This window comes from Emydura macquarii, unplaced genomic scaffold (assembly GCF_026122565.2).
Source record: "Emydura macquarii macquarii isolate MOO-44397 ecotype Brisbane River unplaced genomic scaffold, CSIRO-AGI_Emac_v2 contig_1119, whole genome shotgun sequence".
Lineage (NCBI taxonomy): Eukaryota > Metazoa > Chordata > Testudines > Chelidae > Emydura > Emydura macquarii.
The window spans coordinates 3,542,884-3,568,696 of record NW_027131256.1 but is presented as its reverse complement, the minus strand read 5'-3'; the positions used below and the strand labels follow the sequence as shown (position 1 = coordinate 3,568,696).

At 42.6% G+C, this 25,813-nt stretch overlaps 2 protein-coding genes across 2 annotated transcripts in view; both read right to left on the bottom strand.

Annotated features, from left to right (window-relative positions):
• The window catches only part of HGD (homogentisate 1,2-dioxygenase), a 47,563-nt gene extending 44,054 nt beyond the window's left edge, over positions 1–3,509 (bottom strand). The window contains exon 1 of the mRNA XM_067545994.1: positions 2,378–3,509. The gene's annotated coding sequence lies outside the window, so the exon portion shown is untranslated. The remainder of the gene's footprint in view (positions 1–2,377) is intronic.
• Positions 3,510–3,636: 127 nt separating this feature from the next.
• On the bottom strand, positions 3,637–25,605 carry RABL3 (RAB, member of RAS oncogene family like 3). Its single transcript, XM_067545996.1, has 8 exons — positions 25,494–25,605; positions 23,436–23,527; positions 21,761–21,890; positions 14,945–15,059; positions 12,427–12,577; positions 10,219–10,290; positions 7,402–7,440; positions 3,637–4,013 (listed from the first exon to the last, which is right to left on the bottom strand). The coding sequence occupies exons 1-8, from the start codon at positions 25,537–25,539 to the stop codon at positions 3,948–3,950; spliced, it is 711 nt and encodes a 236-aa protein (XP_067402097.1). The 5' UTR covers positions 25,540–25,605; the 3' UTR covers positions 3,637–3,947.
• Positions 25,606–25,813: the final 208 nt, after the last annotated feature.

Sequence of the window (25,813 nt, the reverse complement as noted above, 5' to 3'; positions counted from 1 at the left end):
ACACATACACTCTCACACCCCACCACAAAAACCTTCCAGGCCCTATTTATACATCAAGAAACAAAAAAGGGCACCCATTCAGTTTTCCTTCCCCCATTTTCAAGTCAGCTTTACATTGTAAAACGTTTGGCCCAACTCCCTATTAGTGCAGGTGTATAATACTATCAAGTTGCAGGGGCAATTTAAGGAAGGAATATGATTGAGTGGTTAGAGCACAAGACTGGAAGTCAGGAGGGTTTCATTTTGCATGGCTAGTATTTTGGCTATGTATACAGACCTGCACTTAGCATACCTTACTCAAAATTGCTGTGTGAACACTCAACCTTAACTCCATTTTTATACAGTTCTTGTTTGAAAAGCTAATCTGGGTTCACAAACACTAAAATGCCTAATCATGCTGAGCTACTTTGAGTCCGTGTTATTCTAGAACAGATTAATAGGGGGCAAATAACCCAAGTCTGATAGTAATGCTAGATTTCTTACAAGACCTATTTCTAATTATTTTTTAAACTAATTAACAGATTAACTTGTAAGTGCTGTGATTCTGGGGAGGATACACTATTTTTTGTTAACCGCCCTCCTCCAATAAAACCATCAGCTACCCACAGACCCTTTTCTGACCAATAATTTTAACCATCTGCATTTTGCAGGATAGCCTCCTCACTGTGAAACTAATTTAAATGAGAAATCATGCCCTCAAATGCTCTATGTAAAGTCAGAGTCAAGTTCTAATACCCTCCATTCTGAACCATTACACCTCATTCTAAGCAATGGACAGTCCTGAAAGGTTTGAGACCTAGTCCAGGCATGGGAATCCCCAATTCGTTAAGGGTTGGCCCCTTTCTAATGTTGCTCTGGGCCCCTGCCAACCAGGATCCCAGGAGCTGTGATACCTTTGAGCAGGCAACATACAGCTGTATGAAACTCCCCTTCCAAGTTGCCAAGTGGTCTCACTGAGCTAGCTCAAAGCTGTTCAGCAAGCTACCATTTTTCCCTTAACGGCTGTCATCTTTTACTCCAGAACCTAAAATTAGATTTAAAAAAAACCACCCAACCCTCTAACTAGGTTAAGGAAACTTTTCAAATGTGCACAAAGTGTAAACCAGCTAAGCGAAGGTTGCCTTAATCTGCAGACAGACCTGATATTTCAGGCTGAGAGCTGTGAACAACTCCCATCAGCTGGCTGCTGGAACCAGAGCCTAACCGTAACAATTTAAATGGCAACCTAGTTAGTCCACTGTTTATCAAAACATGCCAGAAAGGAGAGGGATGACCATAGTGTGATAATCTGTAATCTGAGTAGTTTCTTGTTTGTGTGTGATGAGCAAGGCAGCCCTTTGGCTGTGGTTGGAGCTGCGGGAGAGTTCCGTAACTTTTCTTCCCCAATCTGAGTCTGGTTGCAGACCAAACTTGTTACCACTGCTTGCAGCAGTAATTTAGCTGCAACCAGATGCAACAGAAAGTGGCTCCCTCCAGCCTGCATCATGTCAAACTCTATGGATCCCAGTTGCTGCAGGGAGATTTCCACAGGGTGAGGGAGAATATAGGTCACAGAGCAGGCATCTATTCTAGTTGTCCCATTCTGCAAGTTTGTACCCTCTCTGCTCACAGGAGCAGCAGGAAGCATTTCAGCCTAATTATTCCTCAGATCATCTTGTGAAGAACTATCACCATTTTAAAAGTGAGGAAACAGAGACAGAGAGATGGTGCAAGCTGAGAGCCAGGCACAAGGTGGGAACAGAACCCAAAACTCCTGACTTCGTCTTATGCTCTAACTGCTCAATCATACTCCTTCTCTAAATTGCCACTGGAACTTTATTATACACAAGGAACAGAGGCATGAAGTTTGCCATTCCAAATGAGACCGCTGGTTTATCAATTGGAAAGAAGCCACAACTTCAGGGAACAGAAGTCCAACTGCTGAGTCATCCTTGCAGAGGAAAAAGGCTGATCCAGCAGCAGTGCACAAAGCCAAAGCTTTTCCCATCTTGTCACTCACAAATGTGATACTAGGAGGCTAAATTTTAGTGTCCTGGCATGTCTGAGAGGAATCTATGGTGTGCTTTCTTCATAATCAAACCTATGGTTTTACTAAATATACCACAACTAATTCAGGGACTTCAGTGATTTATTTTAGAAGACGACATTCTCACAGTTAAAAGTTCAAGTCTGTAGTCAGGATTCCTGGAGTCTATTCCTGACCCTGTAGTGTGATCTTGGGAAAATCACTCAGACTCAATTTTCAAAGGTGCCCCTGATGGCACTTCTGAAGCACTAACAAGGCACTCAAAACAGTACGACGTTGAAAATATTAGTCTCAATGTCTGGTACCTCCGTTTCTCTGGCTGAAAAATATGGATATTGATTCTCACTGTACCTCATCCAGGTGCTTGGAGGCTTAGTTCATTCAGGTTTGTAAAATGTTCTTGAGCTCCTTTGATGGAAGGGGCTAGAGAGAGTGAAAGTAAAAAGTGCTCTTATTTATACTTTTAGTAAGTTAGGCCTGGTGATCCTATCTGTCATTCCTGCCTTGTTAATTAGCAAGAGCTCATTCCCAAGCAACAGCCAGAGAAGAGCTGCAGGCATATGTAATGTGGAGTCTGCAGAACTCAGCCTACTGTCAATTTCATACCAATATTTTACTTTCTTCTACTATCATTTATTATTAATTTGTATTTATATTTAACACTAGCTCTTAGTCAGCCTCTGGCCCATGCTAAACCATTATAAGGTAACTGTGAGAGAGAAAAGGAAAGCAGTTAATATTAGGCTTTGGGATGCCCATTTAATTACCTCAAACACTTTTCCATTTCCCTGATACAAAAAAACTAATTTAAGGATATAGAAACTACTGTAATAGGTCAGACCAGTGGTCCATTTTGCCTAGTATCTTATCTCTAGCAATAGCTAATACCATATGCTTTAGAGGAATTACTGGCCCATAAGATAATTTTCTTTTTAATTCCCAGAACTTCATGTTTAGGTCCAACCCTGAAGCATATAGGTTTATATCCCTTATACATTTCTATTCACACAAATCTAACTGTGGATATTTTTATGATCTATATTTTAGTCTTATCCACTAAGCTTATAGTCTCATTGAGTTTGTCACATTGAGTTCCATGTGCACATTATGTAAAAATGTACTTCCCTTCATGAATTTTAAGTTTTTGCCTTTTAATGTAAGTAAATGTCCCCTTGTTCTTGTATTATGAGAAAAAAATAAATAGGTGCACATGATCTACTTTTTCTGTTCTCTTTAAACTAAACAATACCAAGCCAAACAGCAATATAAACACCAGTCTCTCTTCATGGGGAATTTTTTTTGCAAGCTTCTAATCATTTTCAGCACCTGTCCCTGAACTCCCTCTATTTCTGTTATGCGCCTTTGAGATGAGGTGATGCAGAACTGAATGTTCCCGCTGAGGCTGTACCATTGATTTATATGATGGCTTTCTAATATTTTCCATCCTATTCCTTATACAGTCTTACATTTTGCTTGCTCGTTTTGCTTTATATTAGTGTAAATGAGAAGCCCATTCACCATGTCCCCTTTCTGCTAGAGGTAAAGTTAGTATAATTCATTGAAGAGTGTTCATAAATATTCCAAGATGGGGGAAAAAAGTTACACATGCATGCTGTGCGTGATGTTTCCCACAGCAGTGTGGGAAACACTGAATTTATTGCACCAATTAAAAAAGATCCCGTATTTCCACAAGGTTCATAAGGCTCAGAAAGAGTTTGGACCCCAAAACAGATTCGGGGGATTCTTCCCAATGCCTTCAGCAGTACTGGTAGCTTCCATAGTTCTGTTGGCCAAAGCAATGAATAAAATTTATTTTGCCTGGCATGAGGATTGTTGCCTTTAAGAGTCCAACAGGGAGAGGAATGTTGCTGCAAATGGAGAGAACTCATTTTCCATTCAGTCTCTGGACAGTGCGCAGTGTTCAGTCATAATGAAGGGTCTTCAATGCACCTCCTCCAAACCTTTTTCTATCAGAAAAGCTAGGAATCTGTAGATATGGAAGATAAGTCATCATGTCAGAACCAGCAAGAATTCCTTCCAGGCCACATTAGAATGCATGTTACCAAGTTGACAACATTACCTCCTTCCCATCCCACTCTTCCTTCAGAGTCAGGATAGACCAAGCACTTCAGCATGTTCCTAGGGGGTGCCATCTTTTGAATAAAATGTAAAACTGAGGTCTTGACCTCTTGCCTTGTAGAACTTCTAGGGCTTTATGTAGGAGTTGCAGTGTGAGAACTATTGTTCTGGCCAAATCTCGACACTGTTCCTTGCTAAATATCTTTGCAATTTCAATTGCATACAGAAGTCTTCTCTTCCTTTTCTAAACTGTTGTATACTGTTATTGTGCTTTACTTAACAGCTGCTGTGTTGTACCCCAGAGATGACTGCACTTTTGCAGTAATTGAGGTAATAGCCTCTCTCAAGTTGTGAAACTGAGAAATCCATCAGAATGAAAAAAGCTGCAAAAGATACTGGCGCTCATTTTTCTGCTGCATACATACAGACAGTGCTTATACTGTGAGAATCAAAGAATAAAGACAAAGAAAGTCTATTCAAAAACCAACAAAAGATTTCTCACTTAATGGGATTTCAAATAGATTTACACTGTAGAGCACCTACAAACACACACAATCCAACAAAAGAAAGAGACCCATGGTTCTTTAATCCTGTATTACGTAGCTGCCCTTGTGGCAGCATCTCATGCAGCTGTCCACAAAATTATGGTTTAGGAGTCACTTCACCCCTCTGTCTACACATAAGCAGAGCTGAGGTGCTCAGCCAACAGGGCATGCAGCCTCTCACTGTTCTTTCACAGCAACCCCTGGCAATCAATCTACTGTATAAAAGCAGCATCAAATTATACGTTGGTAGTGCCCAAACAAGAAAGATCTCAGAACTGGCTAAAAGCAGCATATCTGAAAACCAGGGGGAGAAATGCTAATTTAGACTTCACAATACAACAGACTGCTGGGGTTATATCCTATTATGGTACACGAGATTAGGTCAGTATAATTATGTTGCTCAGGGGCGTGAAAAATCCACACCCCCTGAGCGATGCAATTAAAGCGACCTAACCCCTAGTGTACACAGTGCTAGGCTGAACAGGGGAATTATCCTGTCAACCTAGTTACCTCCTCTTGGGGACGTAAATTTTCTATGCCTATGAAAGAACCCCTCATGTTGACATAGGCAGCATCTTCACTGAAGTGCTACGGTGTAGCTGTGTCACTGCAACGTTCCAGTGTAGACAAGCCCTAAGAAAACTACAGATCTTAGCAGAAATGTCAGTTCACTCGAGAAGTATAAAAATGATGGCCTTTCAACCCCAAGTGCTTCACAAACTTACAGTGATAGTCAAAGTGGATGCACAGGGATCACTGTGCCCATCACTAAAATGCAGTCAGCTCTGGGGTGAAACTAGGCAACTCTATACAACCGTTAAGAATAGCATATCCACTTGAAACTACAATGGGGAGCCAGAGAGGCAAAATGTAATTATTAGAGTTGAAATGTAGCAGCACACCAGGCCTACCAATCCAACTTCTGTCAAAAGTGCTATGGGATCCTTAAAACTGAGGTGGTCCTCACTTGTGGTTATGAAGTCTCAACCAAAAGATAGCATAGCACCTCTGGCACTATACTTGGGTGTTAGCCCAGTATCGACTGAGAAGGCAGAATACACTGACCAGATTCAACAGCACATTGCCTACAGCATCCTTGCCAGTGTTCTCTGGTGGTTTCTCACCAACCCTGGGTTGGTCTGACCACATCCTGAGATCTGACTGATGCTATGGCTGCAAGCTAAAGGCAACATGCCTATGCTGAGGCATGATGTTAAAAAAGCCACAGCGTATGTTTAGGATCTATCCTTCCATCCATGCTTAGGACAGTTTTACTATGTAAATTCTACAGAGCATGAGTGGGAAGAACAGATCCCACTGCAGAATACCATGAAGCCTATTATATGTACAAGGAGCAAATAATTTCAAGCAGCAACACTAGGGGGGTGTACTGGAGCTCCTAAGTCACTGTTGGGTTTGTGTGTCTGCAATATGTATATTAACTTGCTTAAGATTTCCTATTAAACCTCTTCGCTGTCATTAAGGGAGCAGATCAAAGTAGTTGGCAGTGGGCTGTAATCATTGGCCCTTGGCCATAAAAAATATAAAGTTAATCCTTGATTAGCCACTAAAATCTATCATACACAATAATGTAATCTTGCATCATGACTTCAAAATAAAAAATAAATAAAAAAAAGGCTATGCTATTATCTTCATGGAACAGAGATTCTTTTTTTACCAGAGAAACAGTGCCTTCTAGAATTGAAATAGGAGAAAACAGATTTGCTTTAGAAAATTCAGATAAAAAATCCTCATGAAAAATTGAAATAATATGCTTCCTGCTTTCATTTTTACTTTTTCCTCCCTCCCTAAAAGGGAGAAGCACAGCACAGCAACAGGTTTTTATGTACAAGTTTTTCTATGGTGTTTGTTATTATAATATGCAACCACTTCACAAACATGCATGAATTAAAACTCACTACACTTCTCTGAGATAGGTCAGTCCTGGGTTCTAGTCCCAGCTCAGCCGCTAACACATAAATAACTTCAGGTGCTTTCATTTCCACATCTGTAAAATGGGGATAATGATATTGAGCTGCTTTGTAAAGCGCTTTGAGATCTACTGATAGAAAGTGCTACAGAAGAGCAAGGTAGTATTAGTCTCCTCATTTTACAGATGGGAACACTGTGGAAGCATAGAGGGGTGAGGTGACTTGTCCAAGGTGGGAGAGCCAAGATCCCAGATTCTACTTAGTGCTTCACAAAACTTTAATTAATTAAGCATTCAGGGTCCAATTAAACTGGTACCATCCTGGCACTTCTCTGATAGTTCCACCAGCTTCAGCAGAAACTGTCATTAAAAAGAAAAAAAAGTACATTGCTAGCCCTGGTTGTAAAGAAATCTTTTTGATTGCAATTCAAAATAGTGCTTGATTCTGTGTGATTCTACAGACAACAGCCTGAAACAACAGCTCTGAGAGAGATGCTAACTGACCCTTCATCTCAATTTCATCTGATTCCCAGTGGTGACAATTTAAATGTCAATATTGTTAGTTATTTCACTTTATCATTTTATAGCCAAAACATCCAGATTGTGGGTGAGGCTTGAAAAAATTGGCACCATTTTTTCATGCATCCAATAGCTGTGCTGCACAAAACTAGTAACCCAACTTTTGATAATCACTAACATCTGAACCACAATCTTCTATGTCTGGACAACTGGGAGTCCATTTTTTAAAGGTCAGGGTCTTGACAGCTGACAAAACCCACAAGCAGCATTGTACATTCAAAAAAAAAAAAAACCCCACAGACCTGATTACCATCTCGTAACAAGTATCTCTTCTCTATGACCTGGGGGATGCAATCAGAGAAAGAATTTAGCAGATGTACATACCATCATAATACGATTAACACTTTATGCAACAAGGTTGAAAGACATCATCAACAACTGGGATACTCCATTCTCAAATGACAAATCCTGGCTTCAAACTGCCTGGGTTGGAGGATACTGTGGAAGCAATGCCCTCTCTCCAAGGGGAAAGAAGGAGCAGTTCATATTGCTCTACTGCAAATCCCTATCTTCCCCACCCCACAAAAAAAAGAAAAAAGAAAATCGTAGCCAAATTCTGGTGTTTGCAATGCATGACCTGTATGAGAAAGGTGATTCCCTTGATCCCCGTCTCCATCCCCTCCCCAGAGAGCATTATGTGCCTCAACCAAAGCATTCCCGCTTCCAGTTTGACTATTTTCAGATATACACTGATGATTTTTTCTCTGGGGAAGATGGGTGGGAAATAAAGCACTCTAAGTTTTACTTCCCCCAGATTTGTTTTAACCAGAAATAGCAGTATTAGGCATCTACATTTAGCACTCACTTCAGTGCTAACAAAGTGACTGCAAACCCACTAGCCTGCAAAGGGACAATGGAAACTTGCTGTGTTAGAACACATTAGAATTTTAGTCCAGTTTCATTGTTCTAAGCAGATACATGGTCAATGTTTCACACAGAATAACCATTCTCATGAAATCCCCAAGACTGAAGAATAGCTACCCAATCCCCTCCCCCACCTAGAGATTACAGAATTATGATCCTAGAAATGTATGATCAAATCTCAAGACATCAATTGCAAAGGAAATGAATGAGGAAAAAGACACAGATGAACATTAAGGCTGGAGAAAAGTCACAGGATTCTAAAGATGAGGCTGTGAAGTCCAAAACGTCATGAGCCAGCAGGCTGGGGAAAGTCTTGCCCAGAAGTGAGAGGAATTTCAGTGATGGCAAACCACTTGTACACATGGAATATAATACTAGGTTTTACTCCAAGCTGACTGGTTTAAAAAAAGGAGTTACAGACATTTATCCCATTTATTCATCACTCTGTCTTCTAAGCGGACGGGTGTTTCTACGTCTCTGATGGAAGTACCCTGTATTGCCCAATATACAACACCCTGGGCACCCAGCACTAAAGCCTCCATCCTTCCAGCCAAGAACTGAACAAAATTCCTTTCACAGCAAGCAATTACCGCTTCTTAATCAGCTGTGGGGTTATTTCAGAGCAATATCAGTTGTCCCTTTTCTGCTTCATAGGCTACATGTAGATTTATAGATTTCAAGGCCAGAAAGAACCACTATCATGATCTAGTCTGACCTCCTATACAGCACATCCCACAGAACTTCACCCCAAATACTTCCTACATCAGCTCTTTTAGAAAAACATCCAATCTTAATTTAAAAATTGTCAGCGATGGAGAATCTATCACGACCTCTGGAAAGTTGTTGCAATGTTAATTACCCTCACTGTTAAAAACGTACACCTTATTTCCTGTTTGAATGTGTCCAGCTTCAACTTCCAGTCAGTAGATCATTTACCTTTCTTTGCTAGACTGAAGGGACCATTATTAAATATTTGCTCCTCGTGTAGGTACTTATAAAGTGTAATCAAGTCACTCCTTAACCATCTCTTTGTTAAGCTAAATAAATCAAGCTGCTTGAGTCTATTAATGTAAGACATGTTTTCTAATCCTTTAATCATTCTCATAGCTCTTCTCTGAACTGTCTCCAATTTATTAACATACGTCTTAAATTGTGGATATCAAAACTGGACACAGTATTCCAGCAGTGGTTGCACCCGAGCCAAATTCAGATATAAAATAACCTCTCTACTCATACTTGAGATTCCTGCTTATGCACCCAAGGACTGCATTAGCTCTTTTGGCCACAGCATTGTCCTGGGAGCTCATGTTCAGCTGATTATCCACCATTACCCCAAATCTTTTTCACAGTCACTGCTGCTCAGGACAGAGTCCTCCATCCTGTAAGTGCAGCCTGCAGTCTTTGTTCCTAGATACATACATTTACATTTATCTCTATTAAAATGCATATTGTTTGCTTGCATCCAGCTTACCAAGTCAACCAAATCACTCTGTATCAGTGAACTGCCTTCATTATTTACCACTCCCCCAATTTTTGCTGCTTCTGCTGTGCTCCTGGCTCAAGGAGCAAAAGGCAAGAATCAGACATCAAATCCAGGTCTAGCACTAAGACTCCAGCCCCCACACTCATTCTGTTCATGTGGGCGAATTTCAAGAAGTGGGAGATGATTAGAGGACCAGAACTAGCTAGAATCAGGCATAGCTCAGCAGGGACCAAGAGAACAGTTCCCACTCACCACTTAATATTTTTCCTGTTCTGGGCTCCCCATACAGCTCAGACAACAAATAATAATGACTTACACAATCTCTGCTGTCAGAGTCTTCAGTCTTAAGTTAAACTAACAAACTCTTTGGCAATTCTGTAATGCAGACCAGTATTAGATTGAAAAGCATTTCAGGGAAGGGACCGTCTTTGTTATGTGTGTGTGCAGCACCTAGTACTGGTCCATGATGGTGCTCCAAAGCACTATCGTAATACAAACAGTCCATAGTAATAATAATTTGAGAGAGATTAGGCTGAGAACCATCCAAAGCCATTTGCATTTGCAATGCCACACAGGATTTGAACCCAGCTCTCAAGAAGTGGAAAGTAAGAGCAGGAGCCCAACCATGCTGTTAACTCTCAGAATACAGATAGGGTTAATTACATAAAATAAAACAACACAAAAATAAGAAACATAATTGAATTTGCATCACCTTATCAAAAAACCTGCTGAGCTTGACAGCATTGGATGAGCCTGCAGCCAGATAGCGGGGATTGGTGCAATCCTGGAACATACAAAACGTAATTCAAAATTAGGAACCATGTTATGCAACATTCTGTAAGGAGCAGGAAAGCTACTGAAAGTAACCAGGTACTCAGCAGAACTGTTCATCTTAAAGTGTTTTCTCAGAGTGCTTGATTTCGATAGAATGCAAGGCCATGCAATGACAGGCCATATAGGTGTCACTTTAAGAACTGATTCCTAGTGAGATGTAAATGAGTGAACACCAGACCACAACAGCTGAAATATTTGGTTTTGGTGCAGTTAGTTAACCACCAGAAGGAGTATAAGGAAATTAACAAGCCCTCTTCCCAGAAACATGCAGACATGAGCAGTGAAACAAACATGGGAACCCCATACTGACTTCTGTTCCAAAGCCATTTGGGAGGACATGGAAAGTGGGGGAGAAAAATATCAGTGACTTCCAAACAGAAGAGGACAAAACTGATTAGAAAATAACAACAAATAAAAATAGTTTCAGTCTTTAAATAGGGTTCTACACACAAGAGGTGGCTCCACCCCACTCCCAAAGCTCTGTGTCAAAGGAAATTTTAGAGGACCCACTTCAAATGCAAAATCTAAACTAAGCTGTTTATAACAAGCAGCAGCCTACCACAAGAACAGAAAACAGGGGTCTGTTAGTACAGCAAGAGGTGCCCTCCACAGCAGTAGTTCCCAACCACTAGCACTGCAGCATCAAGCTCTAACTACTGGTATTCTAGTCTCTCCTCCCTCTCTTTATGTTGAGTTGCTGTGCTAGGCCTCAGTGCACTATTGTTACCCAATTCCCATTTGAGTACATATTCTTCTATAACAAAACATGGACTCCTTGTGATCTAGGGTTTAGAGCAGCTCAAGCTCCTTTGAAGGTTGAAATACACAATATTGAATGGGTGGTTGTTGGCACAGCTGATGTCATAGTCTGCACAGTGGCCTGAATAGGCAATGAACCATTTGTGTACAAGCTATGCAAAATGATGTGGTTGGGAGGGCTCCTAGAATGTTGTGTTAAGGAACCAATCAGCTGATCATTCACAGTCACATCAGCACTGTAAGAGTATTATAATCAGCAGAAACAAGGAGGCCTTCTTGTTGAGCAAGTCTACGGGAAAGACTGATTTCAATGAAAAGATTTCTTTGCACTGGCTGCAACCTCCAGAAGAAACAATTTGATAATGAAAACAGACCATTCCTCAGATCAACTCATGATTTTTCTCACATTAAAATACAGAAATTCAGATTCCCTGTTTGTGTCAGTACAACTGGAGTCACTCTAGATGTCATCCTCTTCAAAAACCAAGAGGCGCAGGGAAGAAAATATATCAAAGCAGCTTTAGGTCCTCAGTGCTAAATGCAAGACAAAGGTTTCTTGATACTGATCAGCCACTGATGGGGTTGGGAAACTGAGGAACTTCTCCCCACAAAGAAATAAATCAGCCAGGAATTTTCTGTGAAGTCCTGAAGCATCAGCTTTGCCAACATGAACTAGAATTTGACACTTGCCCATTAAAAGTGCTGACAATTTTCTTTTAAAGAATGTTTTAAGTAAGCTGGGTGCTAAGGAAAGGTGCTGACTTTACAGCCCTGGAGACTGAAACCCTGAGTTCCCAGAAAAAGATACAACATAGGAAGCTTTCCCCATAATGCCCTGCTGATGTTTCTCCGTCCTGACCTAGAGGCTCTTCTCAAAGCATTAGGAGAAGTCCAATCTCCACAGAAGGTTGAAAACTCCAACACTACATCTGAATTCCCCAGACTTAACGTCAGCCAACCACTATACATCAAGCTGCTGATTTTGTCCCGGCAATGGTACAGGTACAAATGGGTGTAGTCTGTATTTGCTCAAAACAAAAAAAAGCTGCAGAACCAAGAACGGGACTCAGGACTCCTGATTTAATATCCCCAAGGCCATCCTGCAGACTCCTCTCATCTATCTGCTTTCTATAACTGAAAGAAAGCTAATATTTTTCCACTGTGTAAGCAAGGGGTATTGTTAACCAACATTGTAAGTAACCCCAGTGTGACTGACCAGGCAGCCACCAGTAGCCTAGTTCCTGTAATTGGGATCTCAGAATTTTCTCTGTCTGAAAAACATTATGCACAGTCAAAGAAAAACAAAACTTCTGGCAAGAATACTAACCAGATTAATCTCTTCTGCATTGAAATCCTCAGCCAGGAAAGCTGTTCTGGTCAAAACTTCATTGCGCTTAGTCTCTGGGATCTGGTCGAATTTGGTTCCTATCACCAGCAGTGGAATCTGGTTATCAGCAAACTGTTCACGGTCATAATCCCTGTGCAGTGAAAAACAGAATAATACAAACCTAGATAAGAGTGACAGCCCCTCAGGCTAGAAAAAGGAAACCATCACCTACTTTTTCCAATCTAGGTGGGTGGGAGATTCTTGGATACAGTGTTCAAAAGTGTGTTGTGTCTGAGGCTTGGGGGAGGGTTTCTGCAGTTAAATCATACTGCCTGTTGAGAGATTTAGATGTAGAAAAAAGACATGGAACTAGCAACTAGCATCTGGGACATGGATTGGGGCTCTTGTCTGAAGAGGACAGGATGGGAAGCATCAGCTAAGAGATGAGGTGGATCACAATGCATGAGCTGGAGAAGAGTAGGAAGGAAATGACAGCTAAGAAGCTGGTTGGATCACACTGCGTGTTTGAAAGGGAGAGGGGAAGAAAGGAACCAGCAGCTGGGTTGGGTCAAGGCTCTAGTCTGGGGAAGGCGAAGGTAGCTAGGGCTGATGTGATCATGTTACAAATCAGAGAGAAAAGGAAACAAAGGGAGGGTTAAGGTGGATGCGATGCAGAATGCTGCTACCCACCCTCCCACAATATAGGAAGACAGGATACAGGGCTAGATGGACCATTGGTCTGACCCAATATGGCTGTTCTTATGTTCACTTAAAGGAATGATACCATATAATTCCCATCCTTAGAGAACAGCACTGACTCCCCATTCATTTCAGGACCAATTCAAAACTCTCCTGCCATAGTTTTGAAACTCTCCATCCATTTGTTTCAGCTGGCTTCACAGGCCTTTTCTCTGTCCCACCGCAAACGGGTGAGAGAACTGCCTTCTTTGCAGCTCCTACCATCTGGAACAGCACTTTTATTGTCTCCACCTCATCCACTCTCTCTATCAGGTAAAATCTCATCTGAAAACATCTTTTCTTTTTCTCCCTAATCTTCACCACAGATACACAAAACTTACTAGGTCATCTTAAAAACAGGTCAGGGACCTGAAGCTGGTGCTAGCTCTAAATGTGCTGGGTTAAGTTCTGCTGTCTCTCTGGTGTAGGCTCAAGGCTCACAGCAAGTGTTTATGCATAAAGTTATGTTTTCAAAGCACAACTGAATGCTCTGAATTCCTACAAAAAACCCCACACTCCTTGGGGAAAGGAGCAAAATAAATGGCTCCTTCGAAATTCTCTCCTTTTCAATGAAATATCAAGGAGGGCTGTGACTAGACAAGCAGGATATCACGACTCAGTCCTCTGCATTCAGAAAAAGACATCTACTGTATGTTGTATTCTGACAAATTACATATCAAATGTAAAGTGTCAATAGAGATATCCTGTATGATATATAAAATGAATTCGTTAATAAAACTGGATTGGCCCAGATGCAAGAGATCAATATTTCATACATCAACTCACAAACCCCAGCTCATGCTATTTTCCCTGTTTCCTAAAACACAGGTTCTTCTTTCATTTTCACCTAAATTAAGCTTCAAAGGAAGTAACCCTTCTGCCAAAGATACAAACAGGCAACAAGTCGAGCAATAAGTTCATTGTTAGTGGGCTAAGCATCAGTTTCCAACAAAACTGAAGCTTTTAAAATTAAAGCATCCATGAGGAATCCTTGACATGAAGGAAACTGAAAATGGCAGCCACAATGAATGTGGACTTTGGAGGACATGCCTCCACCCCATGTTTTTAAAATAGTAGCTGTATATTTGTCTGGGGTGCACATATAATTGGGGCTCTATCCCAGTCCAAACCCCATACTCCCCATTCTAATTGCTCACTCTCATTTGTGTGATTTTTCCAGGGTTTGAAAATCTTCCCCCTTATATCTGGAACAAGGAGTAGGAGAAAACAGCAACAAATATCCAATTAGATGGTGCAGCACTGCTGCAAACACATATTCTGTGAATAGATTTGTTTAGCAAGACCTCTGAAAAATTCCACTAAAGAATTCTGCAAAATTTAGCACGTTTCATTAATCCTCACAGGAAAAAGCCAGCTAGGACATGGAAAGAGCCAAACTTTCACGAGGATTCCTACTAAATGGCCTTGAATACCACAAAGCAGCCATGGAAGACTTTGGTGTAGCAGGAAATGTACCTGTTTCCAGGTAAGCCTCAACAAATATGGAAGGAATAAAGATATGTTTCCCTAACCCCAGGTCACTCCCAGAAAACCCAAGGATCTAGCAGCAGTGGGAACTGCTCTGTAAATGAAATAGCAGTACTATTTCTCTTCCACAGTCCCATAACTCTTCTTATCCTTTCCAATTACACCCTAGTCTGAGAACTCTGCGCTTAGTCAAACTTCCTGTGGCTCTCAAGTGGCTCTAGTGATAAGCGATGAAGAGTTACATGACAGCTGGAGCCACGTTTCTGATGCCATCTGCATGTTGTATACTCACCCATTTGTCACCAGGACTCCTGTTGGAGCTGCATCTCGGTTAAGTGCTTCCAATGACCATCGATACAAATTCTGGGAGGACTTCTTGTTGGTTAAATCATGCACTAATATTATGCCTAAAAAGAGAGTAAAGACAGGGCATTCCTTAAGCATATGATATTTTCCTAATCTCACCTATACAGGCTTCACAGACCAGGAAGCTCTGGGACTGAGAGAGGAGAGAGAGCACCTCACATGGAGTCAGGCTGAAAACATTAGCAAGGAGGAGCTGTCTGGTACTACTTTAAGTTGTCTGTCATTATGGAGACATGATGGCATCTCTATAGTTAAATGTGTCCTGAAGCAAGAGGGTGCAGGGATTGGTTTGTGCCCTTTTTTGCTTCTTAATGGTGTATAAGGAAGGACTAAAAGAACCTCCAGTCTTACTTCTTTTTAACCTTGGTTGGGTTTTTTTTAACTGCAGCAGTATCAGGAATGCTAATTTTTGTTTTGTATTTTTCTTAGGCTTTTGAGTTAAAAATGCATAACTAAACCCATAGAATTTTAAACAATGTATCTAAAAATCTTCTTCTTTCCCAATTAATTAGATTGCAGGCAGGGCTGGCAGCATTGCCCAATATTAAAATTGCCTGACAATTCCCTTTATAAGACCCTGTTTTCAGTTGCTTATAATTGGGCCAAACAGTAACGATTTGGGCTGAATTTTTCCAGACTGAGTGTTTGCCTCAGGCTGAATATAGAATAAATTTTTAATATCTCAATCAAAATGGTTTAACCATTTCCAAGAACAAAGATAGAGAAAATACATTGTTTTGCCTATGTTAAAAAAAATTCTGGTGAACTTTTCTTTGAGATGCTCTAGTGCCCCCATGCTTTGGAACAGGGACATGAAATTTGGCAATCCTTTGTGTTAAGGATGTGCCTTTTGTCATTCCTGTGAAAATCTGCCCAAAGCTGGCCATACTATAAGCCTTTGGAAAAGAAAAAATCATAGTTTACATATGCTCCACAGAGACGTCTTAAATTTTAGTAGCTAAATTCCCTGAAGGTTTCATCCACACTGGGCATGTATGAGACTAGGCTGAGCAGGACCATTCCCTGTAACTGCAGCTCTAGGCTGCTGCAGCCTGGGTCCGGGTCCAGGTCCAAGCACTTGAACTGCAAGCAGGGAGCCTGTCTCTCTTGGGCTTTCAATGACCCTCTTCCTGGCCCCAGGCAGTGTGGAGGAGGAAGCTGCTTCATTTAAATACACGGGGGACACAAGGCAGACTTTCTGGGACAAGCTGTGTGGGGAAATAGATTAGGGCTAGGAGCTTTGATGTGGGTGGAAATTGAGACTGGAGTGTGCTGGGGAGAAGTGGAAATTGGGATTGAGAGTTTGGATGGGTGGAGACTAGGCCTGGGGGCCAGAGGGAGACTAGGACTAGAAGCTGGGGTGGAAAATGAGGAAAGGAATAGGGAGACAGCAGGTGGGGGGAGGTAGAGAGGGAGACTGCGACTGGATGAGGAACTTCTTTCCTCTTCTTCTTTTGCATGGCTGGTGTAGAGCAGCAACTACAATTTCACCTGAAGTTGATCAAGCCAGACTGCTACATCAGAAGTGGCAGAATTTATTGCAGTGATGCCTCCTTCATGTTTATAAATTGGGCAATAGGTGGTGATATGTTTGATGGTCTGTTGTGGGGAACCACACTCGCACGCTGGGAAATTCTTTATTTTCCATTTGTGCATTAAATGTCCGCATCTATCATGGTTGGTTCGTATTCAGTTCAGAGTTGACCAAGACTTCTGAAGAAGGTTGAACCCAGGAACCTTCTGCGTGGGATCCAGCACAAGGTGCTTACTGAGGAATGGGGAGATGGGGAAAAGGCGGGAATTGGCTGGACAAGGAGTCGAGGGCAGGGGGGTAGATACTGAGACTGGATAAGGAGCTGGGGTGGCAAAATGGAACTGGGAGCCAGTTGGTACAGGGAATCTGTGTGTGTGTGTGGGAAGGGGCAATAAGACAGAGCAGATGAGCCAGGAGAGGGAGAAATGGAACCTGCTTGGGGACAAGGAGCTGGGGTGTATGATGGAGGAACTGGGAATTGCTGGGGAAGAGGACTAGGAGCAAAGATTGGAACCATTCCTCTGCTGTTGGCAAAGATCTGTGAAATCCACTGGCAAAGTGTCCCATTCCCCTCTAGTGCTGGTCCATATAGAGATCAACCTACTACTGCTATCAATTACTCCATTAGTTCAAATGGCAGAACTCTGCAGTGGATCTAAAGGTTCCAACCTGCTGATGACTCGTGGGTGTCAATATGCCACATAATGAATTTTCTGTTTTTTCAGTTTTTCAATTTAGAAAGTTACACACAAAAAACTACATTAAAAAACATTATTAACAGCATTACTTTGGGGTGAAGTTCTACGGCGTGTGGTATATAGGAGATATAATCATAATGGTCCTTTCTGTCCTCAGAATCTATGAAAGTTATAAAGTCAAGGACTCAAAAGTTAAGAAAAGCCAGAATTAAAGTTGCCTGTGCAATGATATTTTAGCCCTCTTGTGCATATGAATTATGATGCTGTCCTCAATTATATGACCACGTACTGTTTGTTCCCCAGGACCTCTGCCTCATTCAGTGCTCATGAAGGACCTTCTCTGGGGTGAAGCAGGACTCTGCAGTGAAGGAGACTGTTATTTGTTAGGCTGCTTCATTTGTTGCAGAAACCTGTAAAGTGTGTGGAGAATTAAGCAAGAGATTGCAAAAAAAGAAAGAATGGCCTCATAGTTAAGGCAGTTGATGTTGCTCTGAGAACTGGATTCTAGCCCTGCCTCAGAGTTCCTGAGTGGTGCTGGGCAAGTCACTTAATAATCACTTGTGGAAAGTTTGGTTAAGCATGTGTTCCTCATATTCTGGGTGCCTGAACTGAGTTCTTGGGGTCTGATTTGCAAAGTACTGAGCACTCACAGTTGCAACTCAAGGCACTAGGAGCTGTACTTTGAACATGTGAAGTGCTATATAATTGTAAGTACTCCAAAAAAATCAGGTCCTATGCATCTCAAACTGGGCAAAATTACTGGTTATTTTTCCCTTAATCTCTCCGCATTTCAGTTCCCCAGCTGTACAATGGGGATAATAATACCCCCTTATCTCACAGGAGTGTTGTGAAAATAAATTAATTAATGTTTGTAAAGACCTCAGATATGAGTGGTATCAGTGATGAGCACCAAAGAAAAGCCCATGAGGAAATAAATAATTCTGTCTTCAGAGCAGAGTTTGAATAGTATGGAGTAAATAAGGCCCATGGATACATGTTGAACAATGAGGAGAAAGTAAAATATTGAATAGTTGCTCACTATGTAACCGCTGCCCATTCTACACACTGAATGATCTAGAAGTTCTATAGAAAAAATCATATGTGAGCATGTAATTAAAGACTGTATCATAATGCGTAGGCACAAGTGGGCTGAATTAAGGTTGCACAGGCAACCTGAATTCTAGCATTTCCTAAGGTTTGCATAATTGACTTTGCAACCTTAAAAATTGTCTTTTAAGATAGTTTTTTGTGTGTAATAATATATATGATGTCATACTCCCACAAATTCTCCATTCTTCCACAAAGTCACACAGCAGACAAGAACGGATATTCTACTGTTAAAGAAAAATCTTTCAGTCTTGCTGCATACATCACAAAGGGCAAAACCCCAATTCTTCATTAGGTCATCTTTAGGGCCACAATCACATTTCCACAATAAGCTCCCTTTTTACCCCCCCAGTCCTAAAAAATCCTTTTCAAGTCCAGATAGATGTCGGAATTTGGAGGGTAGAAGAGAATTTTCCCCAAAACAAGAGGTGAATTGGCTCAGTTGATTCTGAGCTATGGTAATCAAAAAATGATGGGCTTGATTTTCCAGTCTGCTACATTCACTTTATGCAGCACAAAGTGAACATACCTTGCTGGACATTCCCCCTGGAGAATTCTCCTTGTGTAGGGGGACATCTCTAATGCAAAAGGGTGGAAGCGGCAAAACCAGCTCCTTCATCTGCTCTGCCATCCTTTCCTGCCAGAGCTGCAGTGCCTGGCAAAAGGGGGCGAGGGACATGGGACAGGTGAGAGAAGAGGCGAGAGGCAAGTCAGAGACGGCAGGGGAGAAGGGCTTCCCTGCAGCTTTAGCTTGCGTTGGGACCTGGCAGAGCAGAATCAGGGAATCCCATTAATCCCTTCCATCTCCCCACTGCATTCAAACACTGTATGAGAGCAATGGCAAATTCATCCCAATGGGTTTCATGGTAAACATGAATATGTGACAAAAAAGAACTATAATCTCAGAAACGTTAAGGCCTAGAAAGCTGGCATTTACTTTGTTACGCAGAGCTTATGGAGCACTACTGCCTTCCTAAATGTTCAAGAAATGGTGGTACAAATATGTAACAATATCCACTGTCTAATCAGCACCTCATGATCATCCATCAGGATCTGGTGACCTTTCACAGTTTACCAAATGGCTGGTATATATCTGCATAAATAAGATTTCCTCTATTTAAAAAAGTTAAACTCCTGGCCCTTTTCCTTGCCAAGATCCTTCAAAATGTAAATGCTGTGGCAGGAAAAAATGCAGGCCAGTCTCACTAGCTGTGCTCTTGTCAGACACCCACCTCTGACAGCTGGAGCTCCTAACTCAATTAGCAATTTCTGGCAGCAGCCAGCACCTTCTCCTTCCCCCAACCTCCTGCCAAAGGAGGTAAGCACTTGTGGAATGCCCCTTAGTTTCTCCAGAATTTAAGATGTAATTTAATTAAAAACAAGAGCACTGCACACCCTTATGCACTCACCAGCATGCTAAGTTCTTTCCATTTGTTCACAACATATGCGTCACAACCTACAGCTGTGGAAAGCTTCTTTCATGTGTTTGCTTACCTGATCTCTCCCAGAACCCATCCACCTTACACACTAACATTATGCCACCTTTCCATCAACCCTCCTGCTGCTACTCCAGAACCACGCTGCAAAGGACTTTTCCCACCAGTGCCAGACAGCATCAAACAGCTGTTGCAACCAGGGTATTTGGCAACCTTCTCTCCATCCAGTGGGGCCCACTTCCCTATCCCATTCTACTGGGAAGAACAACTTTAAAAAGGACAATACAGAGACAGGAAGCCTAATTCAAGAGACCTACCACCTAGTCACTGTTCAAAATCCATCACCTGTCCACAAACCAGCAGATGCAACAAAGTCACAAGGACTCACGCTGAAGCTCAGTAACACAAGACAAACAGCAAACCACACACTACCTCAGCAGCAGTGAAGCCCCCAACCTAGCCTGCATAATCGAGGCCTGGATGGCTGACCCTGGAAGCCCAGTGCCTCTTAACCCTCAAGTTTTTCACCTCATCACAGGTCCAGAAAGGACAAGAAGTCAGGAGACAGGACTGCGTTCATCTTTTCTTCTCACATGAAGTCCAAGAGGCACCTCACTAAGACAGTCAATTGAATTAAATTTGTCTAACAATCTAAATCAAAGCCAAATGCTAATATAGATTTTATTCTCATTTACAGACCACCAAAGACTAAAGGTTTCATAAAGGAGCTGACCGATACTTTGTCGGCAAAGGTGTTGAAATACCTCAGATTGAGAGTTGCAAAAGCCCACATTTTCATTTCCTCATTTGCCTAGCTAGGACATCTCCCATGTAACCTACACAGGATATGCCATCCTGGATTTGGTTTTGGAGAGGATATACTGTACCTAACAAAGAGACATGAATCCCTGCTTTAAGGGTAAAAATCAACTCAACCTTAACTACTGAACCTTGGTCAGTACCACCATAATAAATAAAAAGTATCCGCATGCAATTTTTTTCCTGGGAAGAGGAGGAGAAAAATAATGCTAAGAACCACACATAACAGAAGCTTATCATGTTGCTTAATGTACTACCAAATAGCACTCATACCATGATAAGGGGGATAGAATGAGAACATGAATAAAATAGAATGTTTGGGACAATATTTTCAAATGTGGTCATTAATTTTGGTTGCCTCAATTTTTCAGTGAACACTCCTGGCTTTGTTTCCAACAATGGCATAAAATAATGAGATACTGGACATTAAATATATTATTCCAATTAGCACCTTCCTTTTTTCCTATTTGAATTTAAAGAATTATGTTTTATGAATCACAAGAGCTATAAATTAAATGGTTCAATGCTAGGATACCATTTTTCCAAAGATAAAAAGTATTAATTCCTACCTGTAAGAGGATATGAGATTCAGCTGTTAAAAGTTATTTTGCAGATTAAGTGAAAAAAGGCATGATGGTAATCAGAATGTTGCATGGAACAATATCTCACAGTCTGCCAGGTTTGGAAATACTTGGCAGAACTAGCACAAATGATTTTACGACCAATACATTTTTCCTAGCATAGGTCCTGGGACCAGCCAACAGAGAGAAAAAAAATTTAAGTCCTTGTATATTTATGAGGCCTAGAAGAGAGAAACATGTCTTCATTACTGCATGCACAGCCTGAGGAAACCATACTGAAGTTTCAAAGACTCCCTGTTGTGTTAGTTCTGGAACACAGGAAGGCTCAAACAGAGCGAGATGCTGGATTCTGCTCATTTGCATATCATTACTGAGAATAGTTTTCCAGCTCACAGCTGGTTCCACACAGATATGTTTGGCTTAAGAAATCTAAGAAGTCTTTCCTGTCTAATTTCATTAAGTGCAGACATTATAATAAACTAGCAAGACCTGGATGAATCCTGATTCAAAACATCTCACAACAGAAAGCAGTTTGAGACAAAAAGATTTACACCAAACATACTTTACCATTTACAGAGTTGTAAAACACTGCTCGTGTGCTTTTCACGCTACTAGCGCTGCCCACTGAACCGCCAACATCCCACAACTCGATATAGTAGGTCTTCTCTTCTGGGGTCCCCTCTTTGTAGTCATGAATCTGAAAAAAATAATTCAACCCATAAATAAGCACAGTATCAACTGCAGAAGGTGATCCATACAATGCTGACTTCACCTGGAAGGCAAAAATCCCCAGTGTTGGGACAGTAACTTTTAAATCAGTGTATTGAAGCCATGTCACAGTGTACAGTGAGTCCATCAGATCTCACAAACTAAGCTAGTATGGGCCAGGTCAGGAGATCTGCAATGAACACCATAGGTGCTTCCGGAAGTGGTCTTGCTGAGCCAGTAGAGGGCCTTCTTCCTTCAGAGATATTAGTAAACCTAAAGCCTCATGGTGGTGCTTAGGGGCACTCTGCTGCTAGAGCAGATGAAAAGGTGAGGTTCTGACCTCTTGTGGTCATTATAGGCCATATGGTAATAGTTGTAAAATGAAGATTAGCACTGGTGTCCTGGACAAAGTCCAGACCCAGTTATTATCTTCTGCTTCTCTAAATTCTCCCTGAAGTTTCAATTGAATTTCAATATTCATCACTTCTCCTGTTAATGTCCAATGGGTAGTTTTGCTGTGCACTATTAAAAACAAATGCCACATTTTCCCCTCCCAAAATTGGAAATGTGCTATGGGATCCTTTGGAATGAAAGATGCTGTACAAACATTAAGACAGTGCCTCGCTAGCCTCAGGCAAGGCATGACTCCTTGGAAAGAATGAAATATCTAATGGACGTAGGAGGAGATGTTTCTCACCATGCCATGGGAATGGTTGCGCATCACTGAAAACTTCCTCATAATTTTCTAGATTCCCCAAGCCATTAGCTTCTGCTGTCAGCAGCCTGTAAGGAAGGTAGCATTTCACCTACCTCCTGCTCATTAAGACATGAGCAAAACCTCCTTACATCATATAAACAAATGAAATTAAATCCTTTTCTTTTGTGTGTTTGGCTGGCAGCATAAGTGTGGAATTAAGCTATATGTGGCAACTGATTCCCAGAGAATTTTGAAGAATTTAGTTTAATTTATTCATCCACTGATACTGAGTTCACCACTCAATGAACAGTAATAATAATACAGTAATAGCAACTATAATATGATGCTTCTATAAAGGACACATATCTAGGAATCTTTATATGGTGACATTGTAAAGCCTAATTTTTTGTGAGCAAAAATGCTCCTTATATAGTGAGATTATCCTACCTTTCTTCAACTTTTTGTCCCAAAGTGTTAACTCACATACATCCTCACTGAAATGTAGCTACCTACAGGTTGGAGGGTGGCTGTCAGTTCATTATAGATAAGTGAGAGAAGAGAAAATTTTAACCAAGGACACCAGGTATACCCCTACCATTAAGAAAATGCCATGAGGCCTTTTAATGGCCATGCAAAATAGACAAGACCTCAGTATTTAAGATGTCATTTGAAAGAACCACTCACAGTAAACTTAAATTAGAGGCCTTGGAAGTATCCTGCTGAGATCTGAATCTGTGACTCCAGAGAGCACTGCCCAATGTCAGAGATTAAATGGCTCATTTATTCTAGCTTTTGAAAGAAACACAGTAAGCACTACAAGTTTAGAGTTTCACCTACTCGGACATCCACTGAACAGCCCACAGTCCAAGATGGGTTTCCCAATACTTGGTTTTGGCACAACAGGTGAACAAGTGAAGACTTTCCAACACCTGCAAAACAAACATAAATTGAAGCTGCATGGTTGGCAATGCATGATCTCTACAATTGCCAGTGATACTAAAACAGAATTCTGGTTAAGACTCAAGAGAGATGATAGCATAATCTTAGAGCAAATGAACGGGCTGGAATAACTGGTAAATCAGGCAAAAAGGCTCAGCAGTGGAATTCGAAATATAATATGTCAGTATAAAACAACCCACTTGGGTTAAAATAGCATTCATGCTAAATATAGGTTGAATGGCAATGAACTAATTACTGGAGCAAAGGATATTGATCTAGCTGTATTGTTAGACATTTATATTCATAATCCTGCCTGCAGGAGCAGTAAAGAAAATGTTGGTGATAGGAACACCACGGGTATCTCTACATTGGAGCGGTATGTACATGCACTAGCTCCGATTGAGCTAGTGTGCTAAATTTAGCAGTATAACTGCAGCTGCATGGGCTGCGAGATGGGCTAGTTGCCTTAAGCATAATCCTGTCTGAAGCTCTAGGTCAGTGTTTCTTAACCTGGGGTTTTAGAGGGGTCGCAAGTGCAGAGCTGGTATTGGGGGTGGCAAGAAAGGCAATTGCCTGGAGCCACAGGGGCGCCATGGAACTAAGTCACATGCCTCAGCCCCGTGGGGGTGGGACTCAGGCTTCAGGGGTACAGTAGTTTGGAAAGGTTAAGAACCACTGCTCTAGGTATATACTCAAGGTGGCTAGCCCATCCCACCACCTGTAGAGCCTCAGCTACACTTAGCACACTACTCCATCATACCTCTCACAGGTACAGCTATCTGAACTGGAAATTACACCTCTAGCTCCCGTGTAGACATACCCTATAAATAGAGGTTTGTAAAATGAAGGACAATAGCACACTGGCTTTTGTCAAGAGATATACATAAGTCTGAGAATATTGTGCTATTATTGAGATAGAAACGGGTAAGTCACATTTGGACCGTGTCTAGTGCACCCTATCCAAAGACCTAACTAAATTGGAGAGACTGTAGCATTAGGCAACTAAAATGCTAATGGATTAGTGGGTATTAAATAGGCAGTGAGACTGGTAATACTGGGAGAGAAGACAATGAAGAAGGGACATGATTAAAGTATTTAAACTAACTGAAGCTTTGTTTACACGAGCACTTTTGTCGGTATAATTTATGTCACTCAGGGGCGTGAGAAAACACCCCTGAAGAACGTAAGTGACATGGGCAGAAGCACCGATGTACACAGCGCTGTCCCGCCAACTCCTTGGAGCGGTTTATGTCGACAGGAGAGCTCTCTCCCGCTGGCATACAGTGGCTACATGGGAGATGTTACAGCGGCGCAGCTGGATCGGTACAGCTTTCCGGTGGGGCTGGAACTGCCCCCGTTTCGTCGCAGGCCCGAGGAGCGCGGGTCGGCGCCGGAGCGGAGCCGTTGTGGTGGCACGAGGCGTTGGAAATCTGCCGAATGTTCCCCGTGGGCAGAGGGCAAATTCCGCCCTCAGGCGCGGCCCCAGCTCTGAGGGGAGCCGAGCGCCGCCTCCTCTCCGCGCGCGTGCCGGCCCGGCGCGTCAGCCTGCCGCGAGCTGAGCATCTCCGCCCCCCTCCCCCACCACAACGCCCTAAGAGGCCGCCAGCGGCGCGGCTCCGGCCCCGACCGAAGCGTCTGGGCGGCGCCCGCGACAGTTGGAAGGGGGGGGGGGGAAGGAACCACCGCATCGGAGCACGTGGCAGAGGGTGGGGGTGGGGGCGCCGCGTGCGCCGGCCGAGCAGAGCGACGACTCGCGCATAGCGCAAGCCTGGACGGACGTCACCAACCTGGCATGGGAGTGGGGGGGGAAGGGCGTGGGCGGGCCCAGGCGGGGGGGCCGCTCCCAGGGCGGGTGGGGGAGGGACTGTCCCCGCTGCCTGTACGGGGCCACTCGCTCCCGCTGCAAGGCGCCTGGCGGGGCCACCCCTGTGCGGGGGGGAGGGGTCACTCACTCACCTGAGTCCCCCAGCACCAACACCTTCACCCTGTCTAACGCAGCCATCTTACCCTGCCTACGCCTAGCAACAGGAGTCAGCCTCAGCGCCACGCCCCCTCCCTGCGCAGCCAATCACTCACTCAAGCCATTGGCTGGGCCGCCCGCCCCTCCACGCGCCACTCGGCTACCGTATTCGCTTTTGATTGGCAAATGGGGGTGGAGGCGGGGCCTCGCCTCTTCAGAACGCGATTGGTTCACGCCTCCCTGTCAATCTCATCTCAGACGGGAATGGGGATGTGGCTCACCCGCTGTCTCGCCGGAGGGGTCGGAGCTGGTCCCC

Coding starts and splice junctions, on each gene's coding strand:
- RABL3 (XM_067545996.1), bottom strand. CDS start 25,539: ATGGCTGCGTTAGACAGGGTGAAGGTGTTGGTGCTGGGGGACTCAG. Junction 23,528..25,493: donor GTTGGTGCTGGGGGACTCAG/GTGAGTGAGTGA, acceptor TTTGTTTTGCAG/GTGTTGGAAAGTCTTCACTT. Junction 12,578..14,944: donor GGAGTCCTGGTGACAAATGG/GTGAGTATACAA, acceptor TTCACTGCACAG/GGATTATGACCGTGAACAGT.